General features: G+C 32.5%; 1 protein-coding gene across 1 annotated transcript; it reads right to left on the bottom strand.

The window, feature by feature from the left end:
- Positions 1–12,701: 12,701 nt before the first annotated feature.
- On the bottom strand, positions 12,702–14,059 carry LOC110660887 (ferritin-like catalase Nec2). The gene is made up of 3 exons (XM_021819328.2): positions 13,596–14,059; positions 13,283–13,508; positions 12,702–13,169 (listed from the first exon to the last, which is right to left on the bottom strand). The coding sequence occupies exons 1-3, from the start codon at positions 13,901–13,903 to the stop codon at positions 12,792–12,794; spliced, it is 912 nt and encodes a 303-aa protein (XP_021675020.2). The 5' UTR covers positions 13,904–14,059; the 3' UTR covers positions 12,702–12,791.
- Between the last annotated feature and the right edge of the window lie 902 nt (positions 14,060–14,961).

Genomic DNA, 14,961 nt, shown 5'->3' with positions numbered 1-14,961 from the left:
TACTAAATGTTAAATTAAATAAAAATTACAATATAAAATATTGTTAATTTTATTTTAATAATTGTTTTGAAAAAATAATTAATTATTAAATTTAAATATTATTAATTTTATTTTAATAATTATTTCAAAAAAATAATAAATTACTAATTATAATTAAGCATTATTATTAATTTTCGTCCATTATTAATTTTATAAAATAATTAATATTTATTTCATAATATACTGATTAAATCAATATTCGATTTATGACTAAATCAATTTTAAAAACTTTGTTTGTCTCAATTAATATGTTTATTTGTCAATATTACTTTTATTTATTATATGTTTAATTAATTTTAGGCTAAATTAACATTACAATATTAAATATGTTATTCAATTATTATATTTTTATGAATAAAAAGTTTGTTAAAATTAATAAAAATGTTAATTTTTTTCAATAAATTAATAAAATTAAATAGATGAGCTAAAACTAACATATAAATGCAAAAAAAATTTGAATAATTTGTAAATTGATGAGTTTAATTGTTTTTAATTATATATAATTGCTAAAATTGAAAATAATATAAAAAGTTTATGATTAAATTGATAAAAATGAAAGGTTTGGTTAAAATTAGGGATGACAACAGGTAAGATTGTAATATCCCTAATTTTCAAATAATTATTTTATATATTTTTTTTTTATTCTAACCCTGGTATTGTGGATTTTGCGTATGTATTTTCATTTCATGGAAATTCGATCGTCGCCCCGATTTGCAATTTCGGTCCGAACAGATAAACTGTTGGAACCATTTCAGAACCGGGTCAAGATTATCGGCTACCCCACCATTTTCAGACGTTCTAGACGCATTCCAGTTGTCAGATTTGGTATAGGTAAACTCGAACTCTACATTACTCAATTTTTATCTTGTACTGGGTTAGAATAAAATTTATAAAATACTCGTAGATTATAAGAAAATTACGATTCCTATTGCAATAGCCTTATAATATTGTTAAGGATCGCGGGGCAGGTTTATAGAATTTTTAAAGTTAGTTTGGATAGTTTTTGAAAAATATTAATTTTGAAGTCTTAAAATTGAGTTGTCTAATGTTGTGATTATTGCCTGGTTTGGAGGGCCCAAGAGGGGCCATATAATGATGATGAGATATAGGTTGAGTTTAGAAATGTTATTTGAACCGTTTTACAGGTTGGGTAAGTCCTAGGTATAGGGGAGATTCTGCCGGATTTTCGGCACGACTTAGGATATCTTTGGTCTTTTCTTAGTTTGTATTGAGTCAAATATATTAAAAAATTATAATAAAATTGTCAGGTGAGCCGGGATAGCCTTCCTCCTCCGCCCAGCCACCACAGTGACTTCGATTAAGTCTGTGAGTAAAATATTAATTTTAATTGTAATTTCGATATTATTATATGTTCAAGCATGCCCATGCATTACTTATAAATATGTATCTATGTAGTTAAACACTAAGCACGTTTTATATTGCATTCATAATTGTTGAAGTGCCATGGATGTTGTTTGTGGTAATTTAGAGCAATGTGTGTGCGTGGCGTGCGTGTGGTATAGTATTGGATATGGACAGGACGGGTAGACACGGCTTGAGAGACACTCGCTGGGACCCCGTATTTGGTTTATTAAGCAAAAGTCCGGCTTGAGAAACACTCACTGGCAGAGGTTGGATTAAGAGGGCTGTATAGGGGATCAGCTCCCATATATGTATTGTTTGACAGCGTTGGGTGTGTGAGTGCTCCAAATTGCCTTTTTGCTGTTATGATATAAAAATTTTGACGATGTTGCATTTCACTCCACAGGGTGCATTAGCTTTAGATAGCTATAGAGATTATGGTTAAAATTGATATTTTACTCTCTGAGTCGAATGCTAACTACTGTTCATCTATTTTTCCAGGCTACAGGAGGATTATTTGTTGTGGCTAACCTGCTATTCTTCTTCGCAGGTCCATTGATAGTATTTAATATATTTTGTACAATTGAGTTAAATTTTAGACTCCGCATGTGTTAAAAGCACTTATTTTATTTTGGGCCTGTATTATAAAAGTTATGTTGGACCTGTAAAATTACTAATTGTATGCATGATGGGATTGGATGAGGGAGCTGAGCTCCCATTTGAGTTATGACCTTTTAATTATGTGAAGGGTGAGCTGAGCTCCCTAATTTATTATATATTATGTTTACAGGTCGGGCAAGTCAAAAACTCCCCATTAAATGATCCATTTTATGGTCGGACTCTGTCTAATTGAATTCTTGAAATTGGGCCCAAATGGGCCTTAGAGTTGAGTTGAGGAATAGTTAGACTTACTACGGGCCTCGGGGGCTTTAGGCTGGCCTAAGTCCTAATGCTGGTCTGGCCCATAGGTTGGGTCATGACAAATGTTGTATCAGAGCTTAGGCTCCAGATTCATGGGAAAGAATATACCTGAGAGTGTAAAAGGAGTCTTGTTAGGATGTTACATGCGGAGTATAGGATTCTGTTTTGTCTTTTTCTGTAATTCTTTGTTTCTAGATTGTGCGTTATACCTCGGAAAATATAAAAGTGCCTCAGTTTGTGTCTTGATTTTCGTGGAGTATATAAAAATGTGAAATAGAGTTAGCAGACATGTTGAGGCTTGTCATGAGGATACGTACTCTAAGAAATGCTATGTTTCTGTCAGTATGGGTTTAAGTGCCGTGCCTATATGGTGTAAGACACGAGCACATAAAGGTGATTTTTGGCAATATAGTTGCTTCAGATGGGAGGGAGGATACCACGGCTAGTAGTCATTAGTGGATAACCTTATCAAAGTAAGCGTATAGTATTAGTGAGTTCAAGAGAGATAAGATATTTGGGAAATCTAGTATGTGGGACGTACCGTAGTAACTATACAATGTTCTCGATGTCTGCTCTATAAGCTGCAGATTACGGTACTGACATGAAATTATTGTGTAGAGCTGCGTGCATCCCCGTGGTGCTCCATAATGAGGGTGTTTGCGGATGGCCTCTGTTTTGGTACAATTATGCCAAAACAGAGTTCTATATCTGTAGAGGAGTTGGGAACCCCTGGTTAGGGATTTAGAGCTAGAATATCGAAAGGTTACAGTTGGGTGGTAACGAGAGTCAGTAACTCGGTTACCCTAGCATGAGCTTGAGTTACATCAAGAGTTTCCATCAGACCAGAGGTTGCGGATTAGTTACAAAGTAAAGGTGACATCTATAGAGTGAGACAATCTGGTCTTCGGTATGGAATTTTGGATGGTTTTTGCAGTACGATAGACATTTTGCTTAGAGTTTAGTGAGAGTAGTATGCCTTGTGTGTATCATCAAGGTGTAAAGTACAACCCTACTACCTAGGGAAGGTCAGAACTATGAATTGATGATTTACAGAGCTATGATATGATAAGAGAGTCATTAATTTGACATGATTTTGGCAAGGTGGTAAATGTAAGACCTTTGTTGCAGTAAGTTAAGGTATAGTCCTATCTTTTCAGAAGGGATCAAAGGTTGTTACTGATAATGATGACTTATGGAGTAGTGTCCCAGATGGGATTGTAGTGTGAGATAGAGAGTTGTTAGCTCAAGTGTTCTGGAGAGGGTACAAGTTCCATGTAGAAATTATAAGATGTAAGATCAAGATGTATGTAAGCCTTTAAATTGAATGACGGGTTTGGATACCTAGTATTTTAAGTTTCTGCTAATTAAATGGATATGAAAAATTAGAGTTGTTACAGATCCCCTCCCTAAGGTAGTAGGGGTAGTATATAGTCCAAAAGGGTAAGATTAGAGATCACACAGGAGAAGTATGACTACTATTCCCTAAGTTCATCCTTAGCTTCTTAATGCTTAAGACTAAAGTATACTCTAAATAAAGTAAAAGAAAAAGGACAAAAGTTAGCATCGATAAATCATATAATATATATATATATATATATATATATATATATATATATATATATATATATATATATATATATATAGAGTGCGGTTCAATTCTAGGGTAGTTAGAGGATCAATTCTGAGTAACATTGAGGTATAGATAACGTGGTAAGGATAGTGGAAAGGTATAAGTTTTTGATATGACAATCAGGTTCAAAAAGAAAATAGAGCTAAAGGATGGAAGAGTGAAACTTCGGATTTGGGTAAGATAAAAAGAGTTGGCTAAAGAATAAACTGAAAAAACAAATTATGATAAGATTAGGAAGAATAGAGCCAAAATACCGAGGAGGTGAATGTGGTTCTAGGAAGGGTAAACGAAATAAACAAAAAAAAAAAGGATAGAGAGCGCAGAAAAGGATTGCATTAGGAAGAACATTGTTAAGTTATGGAACCCAGAAGTATAGGACTTAGAGCAAGTCATAATTGATTTAGTGTTAGGAGCCTGAGCCTAGAGCTTAGAGTTACAGGATCTCGATTAGACCTTATATGTTTTCTACCCCCAAGGTAGGATAATGGGGTAATGACATACGAACCCTTTTGGTTGTTGACAGTATAATGGAAATTAGGTGAGGTGTGCGACCAAAGTAGGTAGTAACTATTGAGCGTGCTGTGGTAACTTGAATTGTATTGTTAGATAAAGAAGCAAGATCAGTAGGAGTAAGTTGGATAAAAGTCAACATAAGGGATATAAATATGCAAGATGAGGGATAATGTCACAAAGGCTTGAAATTAAAATTTAGAGTGATGAGACCTAGAGTCAAAAATTGGAGTTAGACATATATTTTCAGTGTGATCGATAGAATAATTATATAAAAAAAAGTAATAATAAATAAATAAATAAATAATAGTATGATAATATGTAGCAGAACGCTAATAACAGTCAGAATAGGACAAGATAGGTATAGGTGTAATTATAAGATATTGAGAAGTACATGGATTAGAGGAGTGATTGTTGGTAAGATTGGAGTAAATCTGAAAGAATCTGTGAGTTCTTTTATCTTCTAGAATATAACTAAGTATAAGGAGCATTAGACAAATAATTATAAGTATGGAAGATAAATGGAGAGGAAAAAAGGAAATAGTAAATTCTAAGATGATATGTCAGGCAGGACAACAGTATAACAAATGATAGATACAACTGATATCTTGTAATAACACACAATAATTGTAAAGAAATAATGAAACTAAAAAGGGAGACTAAGAGGTATCAGCTAAATCTTGTTTATCAAACAATGGTATGCCATAAATGGTGGGAGAACATTTCTCCTTTTTTTAAATTGGCTCGTGTTTCGATTCTAGGAGATTATGTTAAGAAGAGAGGCCGCATCAAAGTGACCCAATTAATTGAAAATTTGATAGGCGTTAGTACATATCCAATCTTTTGAGGTGAAAATGACGATAATGGTGTACCTAATGTTAAGTATGAAAGAATGATCAGAGAGGTAACAGGAGTTAAATCGAGCTAGTTACTAGGGCTTATAACCCTTTTGAACTATAAGCTGGAGTAAGTGCTATTTGCTAATGAGTAACGGCGAATGAAATTGTTGCTAATGGGAAAAGTTGAGGCTGAAGTTTGGAAAGCTATGGGTAGTATATATGATTATATTAAGGAGAATGAACACGTGAAGTATCTTATTCAGAATTAAGGCATGACACATATTTCCCACAGCCGTGTTAGTTTAGATAGAACTTATAATTTTCGGGGCTCCTATCCATCCAGGATGAGCAATTTCCTACTAAGGCTGGTAGGGAATGATAATGTTCTGATAGGTAAGTTGGGAAAGGGGATACAAAAAGAATTTTCTATGGTTAATTACAAGTGTTACGTAATATGAAGAATGTGCTGGTAGGAGTCAATCATAAAGTTAGAATTCTCAAAGTGATGGAACTAGTAATCAAGATAAGACTAAGAAATAAAAATAAAAAAAATAAAAAAAGAATGTTAAAGTTGATGATGGGATGGACATCCTTGAAGGAAAAGGTGTAAGGGTGAGATAGGACTAAGATTAAGAAATAAGTACAACATGTTGAAAAGATATCAACGATAGCAGAAATAGGAAAAGAAAGTGGATAAGATCCAAAGGACAGGAAGAAAGCTCGATAGAGCTAGTTATAATGATGAGGATAAGAAGGAACAGGTATGCTAGGAACACACTAAGAGATGTTTGAAATAAGTTATTATGAGATGATAGATTAAAGGAGAGTAGAGCCTCGATCTAAGTGCCAATGTGTCAGAAGTAGGCCACATACTAAGAAGCTTTAGGAAGAAGTCTAGATATTTTCATTCTAGAGAAGGAGTTGGAAACAATAAAGTTGCATTAACTGGGTTGTCAGGGAATACAAATACATTTGTGCTATAAAAGAAGAGACCCAATTCACTTTCCAATATTGATAAGTGGTGTAGGGTAAGCTTGACACTTGGATGGAGCTCTACATAACTAGTTACATAAGATGGACAGGAGCTAGCCTAAGGACCTTAGTAATGACACAAAAGATATTGAAAATTTGAAGTATCATGGGAGTGAGAAGATTTATAGGTATTGACCATTGAGGTCATAGGACAAGTAAAGGTTTCGAACGAGATGTATATGATAGGTGCTACAGGAAAGCATTTCATAGGATACTATAGGGTAAGGAACATGAGTCATGTTTTTGGGAAACAGAGATTATTGAAACAAAGGAATGAGGACTGAAGTCACCAAGAGACACATTAGGGCATAATAAAAGTGAGGTAAGCGCCAAAGTTGATTAAAGTTATCAGATATCAAGTTGAGAGTAGTGGAGTTATAATGAGTACTAGAGATGACAAAAAAAAAAGAGCAGTAAACGAGTAGTCAGATGTGATGGTTTAGACTCAGAAGGAGAATGGTAACTGGCATACTATGACAGGGGCAGATAGACATAAAAATTTTTAACCATCCATGCAGATCCAAGGTGGAAAGATGTAAAATTTGCAATGGGTGACCGTGTTCTTGAAGGTTTTTCCTATGAAAAGGGTTATGAGATTTGGAAAGAAAAGGCAAATTGGCACTCCGTTATATAGGACCTTTTAAGATCATGGATAGAGTCGGAGCAGTTGTTTATCAGTTAGAGTTGCCACCAAACCTTTCTCATGTCCACCCAGTATTTCACATTTTCATGCTTAGAAAGTATGTTCCCGATCCTTCTCATGTGTTGCGACCAGACACAGTGAAGTTAAATGAGAATTTGATCTTTGAGGAGCAACTAGTAGCCATAGTAGACTATCAGATGAGACAACTTTGGTCAAGGAAAATCCCTATAGTTAGTCCTATGGAGGAGTTAATCTATGGAGGAATGCACTTGGAAGTTAGAGTAGGATATGCGCAGCAAGTACTCATAAGTTTGATATGCAACTATGTGTCATTGTTCTGCCTTGTGTAAAATTCGAGGACGAATTTTCTATAAGGGGGGAAGAATGTAACATCTCTAATTTTCAAATAATTATTTTCACATATACATATATATATTTATTCTAACCCTGGTATTGTGGACTTCGTGTATGTACTTTCATTTTGTAGAAATTCGATCATCGCCCGGATCTGCAATTTCGGGCCGAGCAGATAAGCTGCTGGAACCATTTCAGAATCGGGTCAAGATTATAGGCTACCCCACCATTTTCAGACATTCTGGACGCGTTTCAGTTGTCAGATTTGGCATAGGTAAACTCGAACTCTACATTACTCAATTTTTGCCTTGTACTGGGTTAAAATAAAATTTATAAAATATTCGTGGATGATAAGAAAATTACAATTCCTATTGCAATAGTCTTATAATATTGTTAAAGATCGTGGGGCAGGTTTATATAATTTTTAAAGTTAGTTTGGATAGTTTTTGAAAAATATTAGTTTTGAAGTCTTATAATTGAGTTGTCTGATGTTGTAATTATTGCCTGGTTTGGAGGGCCCAAGAGGGGTCATATAAGATGATGAGATATAGGTTGAGTTTAGAAGTGTTATTTAAACCGTTTTATAGGTTGGGTAAGTCCTAGGTATAAGGGAGACTCTGCCGAATTTTCGGCACGACTTAGGACATCTTTGGTCTTTTCTTAGTTTGTATTGAGTCAAATGTATTAAATAATTGTAATAAAATTGTCAAGTGAGTTGGGACAGCCTTCCTCCTCCACCCAGCTGTCACAGTGACTTCGGTTAAGTCTGTGAGTAAAATATTAATTTTAATTGTAATTTCGATATTATTATATGTTCAAGCATGCCCATGCATCACTTATAAATATGTATCTATGTAGTTAAATACTAGGCACGTTTTATATTGCATTCATAATTATTAAAGTGCCATGGATGTTGTTTGTGGTAATTTGGAGTAGTGTGTGTGCGTAGCGTGCTTGTGGTATGGTATTAGATATAGACAGGATGGGTAGACACGGCTTGAGAGACACTCGCTGAGACCCCGCATTTGGTTTATTAAGTGAAAGTCCGGCTTAAGAGATACTCGCTGGCAGATGTTGGATTAAGAGGGTTGTGTAGAGGATCAGCTCCCATATATGTATTGTTTGACAGCGTTGGGTGTGTGAGTGCTCTAAATTGCCCTTTTGCTGTTATGATATGAAAATTTTGACGATGTTGCATTTCACTCCAAAGGGTGCATTAGCTTTAGATAGTATAGAGATTATGGTTAAAATTGATATTTTACTCTCTGAGTCGAACGCTCACTCCTGTTCATCTATTTTTCCAGGCTACAGGAGGATTATTTATTGTGGCTAACCTGCTCTTCTTCTTCACAGGTCCATTGATAGTATTTAATGTATTTTGTATAATTGAATTAAAATTGTATTAGAAGCACTTATTTTATTTTTGGCCTGTATTATAAAAGTTATATTGGACCTGTAAAATTATTAACTGTATGCATGATGGGATTGGATGAGGGAACTGAGCTTCCATTTGAGTTATGACCTTTTGATTATGTGGAGGGTGAGTTGAGCTCCCCAATTTATTATATATTGTGTTTACAGGTCGAGCGAATCAAAAACTCTCCGTTAAATGATCTATTTTATGGCCGGACTCTGTCCGGTTGAATTCTTAAAATTGGGCCTTAGAGTTGGGTTGAGGAATAGTTAGGCTTACTACGGGCCTCGGGGGCTTTAGGCTGGCCTAGGTCCTAGTGCCGGTCCGGCCCATAGGTTGGGTCGTGACAAAGATACTCGTGAAAATTGCACAACCCAAACTCGAATCCATCACAATATTATTTTTCAAATCCAAACACATTCCAAATCTAATTATATATTACCCAAACTTGCCCCCTTAGGATTCAGTCAAATCGAGTACCTACAAATACCTGATTTATTGCCTTCTAATTAAACTTGATAATTGACATAAAGATTTTTTTTTTTTGTCATTTAGCTTAAAAGTAATTAAACATATAGTAAATAATATTAATATTGACCAAATACACATATTAATTAAGACAAACAAAGCTTTTAAAATTGATTCAGTTATTGAACCGATGAAGCTAGAGGATTTAAGAGTTAAGATTTAACTCGAGTCAAATCTTGATTTAACCAATCTATTATGAAATAAGGATTAATTACTTTATAAAATTAATAATTAAGGAAAAATTAATAATAATGCATAATTACAATTAGTAATTTATTATTTTTTAAATAATTATAAAAATAAAATTAGTAACATTTAAATTTAATAACTAATTATTTTTTGACATAATTATTAAAATAAAATTAAAAATATTTTATATTGTAACTTTTTATTTAATTTAAAATTTAATTTAATATTTAGTAATTTATTATTTTTTGAAAGTAATTATTAAAACAAAATTAATAACATTTTATATTTTAATTTAAAATTTAATTTAATTTAAATTTAAAAATAATTTTTTATAATAAAATATTATTGTCTAAAATATTAATTATTATAAAAGTATTTATTAAAATAATATTTACTTTTATTTAAAAAATACAAAATAAAACAATTAGTAAAAAAAATAAAACCGGACGCTAAGCTTTCCTTTATTGCTTTATTTAATAATTTTTAGTAAAAGCAGTTGCATGTAGTGTTTGGCCTTTTGAACGCTGTTATAATTAGCATTATACCCTTAGAACTTTTTATCTCAATAAAATTTCAGCCCATTTAATAATTAAATTCAAACTCGTTATTTTTTAATATATTATTTTTTCTGTTAGGGTAGTAAAAAGCTCGGTAATTGATAAGCACATTTATCTTACTGTTGATCATGTACCGAGTAAATAGACTCCCACTACACTTCCATCTCTTGTATCTCTACAAATACATTTACTGCCAAACTGTTAGTACTAATGAACCGATGACGTTACATGTAATAAGTTATATATATATATATATATATATATATATATATATATATAGAGCTGCCGAGTTTTAAAGAGGTTTAAAGTCAATAGAGTGGCAGCTGCCTCCTAGCTCTATATATGCAATTAATCAAGTGGCTGATCTCAGCAGTATAGCTTTTATCTCCCCTTGTGCTTCTGCTTCATCTTGCTTTTATTTTGAACTTATTTGGATTTTTGTGCTTGGCACTTTTTGTTGTCTTTCTTTGTCTTCTGAACTGAGTGCTCTCTAGCTGCCATCTGCGGGTTCCGGAATGTTCCATGTAGTCTTTGAGACGTGTTTTCCTATTGTGATTTCAATTTCTTGATTTATATGAGGTAGTTTTTCACGTAGTGTACACATCTTAGATTGAATGTATTAAAATTATGGCTTTGGCTCTTTTTAACAACATCAGAGCCGTGGGGGAATACTGAGGGATTATAATCGGCTGCTTCAGGTTTGCTTTTTCTTGTCCTTCTAATATTAGAGATGCTAATGAGATTGAAGTTCAGGCCATTCTCAAAGCATTTCTTATTACTAAGTAAATGCAGCCATTTTCGAGTAACATTCGGGCATTGGTTGTTGAGTCTAATTCCCATAATGCGATATCATGGCTAAATGGCAACTCAGAGGAGCCTTGAAGTTTTTGTGAAAGTATCAAGGAAGTTCTAAATTTGGTGGCTATACCAAATGTCTCTTTTATCCACACTAGGCGTGAGGTTAATCACATTGCTATAATTATCTAGTAAAAACAAGTTCTTGAGACATGAAATGTTTGTTGCTATCATGTAATGTTTGAATTAATTTAATGTTGCTATTATTCTTGTTGCTTTCTTCTTTTGGAGGTTTTTTTCATTAGTTTTAGGCGTCAGTTTTTTTTTTTTTTAATAAATTCAAAATTTTATTATTAATTAAATTCAGCAAAAACTTAATAAAATAAGCCAACCTAACACCATGGTTAGTAAACCAACCCAAACAACCTTATGATGCTAAGTGAAAAAACCTAAGGAGCACACAAGCATACAAAATAGAACCAACCATAGCTATTACAAACAAATGAGTACATAGCAAAGTAAGACAGCCCAAAACCAGTGAAAACAAAAGCAAAGCAAAGCGATAGGATCATGACAGGGAATAAACTGACAACACCAAATAGGTAGTCGAGAAAGCAGAAGGCAACAAGAATCAACTCATACCAACACAAATTTGAATGCAACTTTAAAACCACACAACAAACTCCTCATTTCTTAAAACTCCCATTTTAGCAAGGGAGTCAGCGACCGAATTACCTTCTCTTCAAACATGCTGGAAAGAAACATTAAGAAATGGTACCTTTTAGATTGTTAATATCATTGAACACATTTTGCAACCTCCAAGGCCTACCATGATTTGTAGATGTAACCCAAGAATATAGCATTAAGGGAATTCAACTCTAACATGAAACTGTCATAGCAAGAGACTCGAATGGAAGTGTAAGCGTTAGGTGGGTATAAACATAATTGGGTCGACCTACCGGTCCGAGATCCCTGCAGTTGATTTTTCCTCTCTTTTTATTTTTTTATTTAATAAAAAGGATTTTACTTAATAAAAATAATGAAATTGACCTATTTTAAATTTTTAATTAAATGTATTTATATTAATTTTTTTCTCACTTTTTATTAATAAATATCTTACTTTAAAAAAAAATTCTCGATCTCTTGTATACATATTTATTGACATTGAAGAAATATGCGCAGTTTAACCATCGTAGTTAATCGAATATAATGACAACTTATGCATTTATGAGTATACATCACTTGATTTAGTGATAGGCGCACGCATCTCTTAATTTAATTAGAATACCTATAGAGATATATTGTTAATTTGATATTATGATTCTAATTATTTTTGAAAAAAAAAGTATTATTTTAAATTTTATTAAAATTTTTTAAAAAGTTATATTTAAAAAAATATATATTTTGAAGTTCTATGATTAAAACTTATCAAATTTAATTTAAAATTAATTTTTGCAACTTCTAAGTATATATATATATATATATTAAAATCATAATTCCATTTGCTGCCCAATTAAATTATTAATAATTAAATAAATTGGTGGATGATTGTATAATGGATATACATCTATATATATATATATATATATATATATATATATATATATATATATATATATATATATATATATATATATATATATATATATATATATATATGAATGAGTAGTAAATCAAATTATTTTTTTTTATATTTTTTGATTCATTATTTATTTATTTTTTTAATTTGATAACTCTATTCATTTCTATTCAAACAATACTTACCCACTCCAAAAATATAAATGAATTCACAGTATCAGTAAAGGACTAATGGGCATTTTTAAGATTTGCTATTAGTTTTAATTATTTTTATCTATCTTGGGTCTTTAAACTTGGTAGGGAAACCAAATGAAGAAAGCAAGTTGATTCTCTTATTTGATACAAAATATTTCGGACATCAGGATTACTTAATGGAAATTCTTGCAATTCATCTAGCTCCCTAAACTTTGTGCAGAAAACTCCTAGCAATATTACCATTTCCACCGTTAGGCAGAAAACCACCAGGTTTATATTCGCTGCCAGTTCCATAAATTATCCTTAAAAGCTCCGGTGGTGTGCGGGCATAAGAACGGGAATCTGCATCTGCTGATAAAATGTTGCTGCTAGTCTTCTGCTCTGCTCCCAACTTCAAAGGTACAATTAGACCTTCATCTTTAATCCCAGTATTGCCAAGCTTGTTCCTTAGATTTGATATTCCAGTAGTGAACTCTGCCACAGTAATATTATAAGGCTGCACTTTCTCATGAGCTCTCTCATACAGCAGCGTTCGTATCACTGCATCTTGTCCTGCCTCTACTCCCAATAGTGACGCAACAAGCTATATATAAATAATAACAATAAAACAATGAGAAAATATGTTAAGTCATATTAATATGTATATGTACGTGACGATAAATTTCGATTTTATGAGACTGGTAGATGTTATCTTACGCTTCTACTAGTGAAATTGGCTAGATTTGGAATGGTCCCAACGTATCCAACCAATCCAACATAAGGGATAACATAACTTGCTAGGAGATAGTTGACAGTATTGAGATAAGGATTAAATGGAGGATCCAATTTGTAGCCGATTGCTTCGTCAAAAACTCCGGCAAAATTTTGAGCTCTGAGATCATATAGAGGCCTTGGAATTCCACCAACCGATTGTATTATTGCCCTGACAAAAAATCACCGTTAACTAAGAATATTGATAGTGCAAAAATTAATTACAACATTCAGTGTATTTTCTTTCATCTATTATCACCTGAGGTGACCGAGTTCTTGATAACCAAATTCCTCGATAATTTGACGAGAAACAGGATCAAGTTCGGCCTTTTGGGCTCCAATCGGAGGAGGACCACCATTTGCGAAATCTGGGTCAATAGCATCAATCCCTTTACCAAGTGCACCAAACAAGAAGAATTCTGCTTCAAAGAATTCCAAATTGAAAGCAAACTGAATTCGATCCTTGTCGTTGGGCTCAAACGGTGCATAGGAAGTAGCTGAAGGCATTGAAAGAAGGGTAGGAGACAAAACAACAAGACAAGCGAGTGCGTAGAAGAAATTAGCCATTTCGCTAGCTGGGTGGTGCCTGGAGGAGACGTAGAGTTAGCTGGTTATTTTATAGACACAGCATATCAACTTATGGAAAGCTGGAAATTATGAGGGAGATGAGACAGAGATGGAAAAATATCGGACGTGAATATTCTAATACATCTAATGGGATAGAATAATTATGCATGCAAATGAATCTAGTCCAGGATCATTATCCCGATTCTGAATATTGCTGCTTTGGAAGAAAATATATTAGGAAAAAAATATAAATTTTTGTTTGATTTGTAATTATATATAGTAAATCCTTTTTAATTAATTTGTGCCAACATGAATCATATCAAAATTTGGAGAGCATTTGCCATATTTAGCTCTCAAATTACTACATGGTTATCAGAACTTACATGAATTAGAGATAAATTCAAAAGTTGTCACTGTAATCCATGATGATGATAATAATGATGAATAAAAGGCGTGTAAGAAAAATTTTGAATTATTTTTATTAATTAAATCATCTAAATTACTAAAATTGAAGTTAGTATAAAAATTTAATGATTAAATTGATAAAATTAAAAAATTTGAGTAAAACTGATAAATCTTATAAGGGTTCAAAATTTTTTTGTCATTTGACTATTTTACTTTTAGGCCATATTTAATATAACGTAATTAAAATTGAAATATAATCGTAATTATATTACATATTTTATTATATTGTTTGATAACATAAAATTTAACATAATCACATTATAATTACGTAACATAATTAATTATACCTAAAATAATGTAATGGTCGTTACATACAAAAATGGATATAATCATAATTATTTATTTTGATTTTTTTATTTATTGTCAATAGTATCAGCAACACAACCATCATCGTTATCAGCTTATTACTACCATAACTATCGCCATCACTGGACTAGTATTATCACCATTTAACTATTGTCACTTCTACTATCACCATCACTATCTCACTTCGCCATAACCACCATCACCACTATCACCATCCAACTAATATTGTCGCTACCACCGCCACCACTTAACTACCACCGCCACTCAACTACTAATCACTGCAACCA

Source organism: Hevea brasiliensis, chromosome 2 (genome assembly GCF_030052815.1).
Source record: "Hevea brasiliensis isolate MT/VB/25A 57/8 chromosome 2, ASM3005281v1, whole genome shotgun sequence".
NCBI classification, from domain to species: domain Eukaryota; kingdom Viridiplantae; phylum Streptophyta; class Magnoliopsida; order Malpighiales; family Euphorbiaceae; genus Hevea; species Hevea brasiliensis.
This window is presented reverse-complemented; position numbering and strand designations above follow the sequence as displayed.

What these genes read in the sequence shown, in the direction of transcription:
- LOC110660887 (XM_021819328.2), bottom strand. Translation starts at nt 13,903, where the DNA reads ATGGCTAATTTCTTCTACGCACTCGCTTGTCTTGTTGTTTTGTCTCCT. An exon ending in CAAGAACTCGGTCACCTCAG is followed by an intron (nt 13,509 to 13,595) that starts GTGATAATAGAT and finishes ATTTTTTGTCAG; the next exon opens with GGCAATAATACAATCGGTTG. An exon ending in CCAATTTCACTAGTAGAAGC is followed by an intron (nt 13,170 to 13,282) that starts GTAAGATAACAT and finishes ATTTATATATAG; the next exon opens with CTTGTTGCGTCACTATTGGG.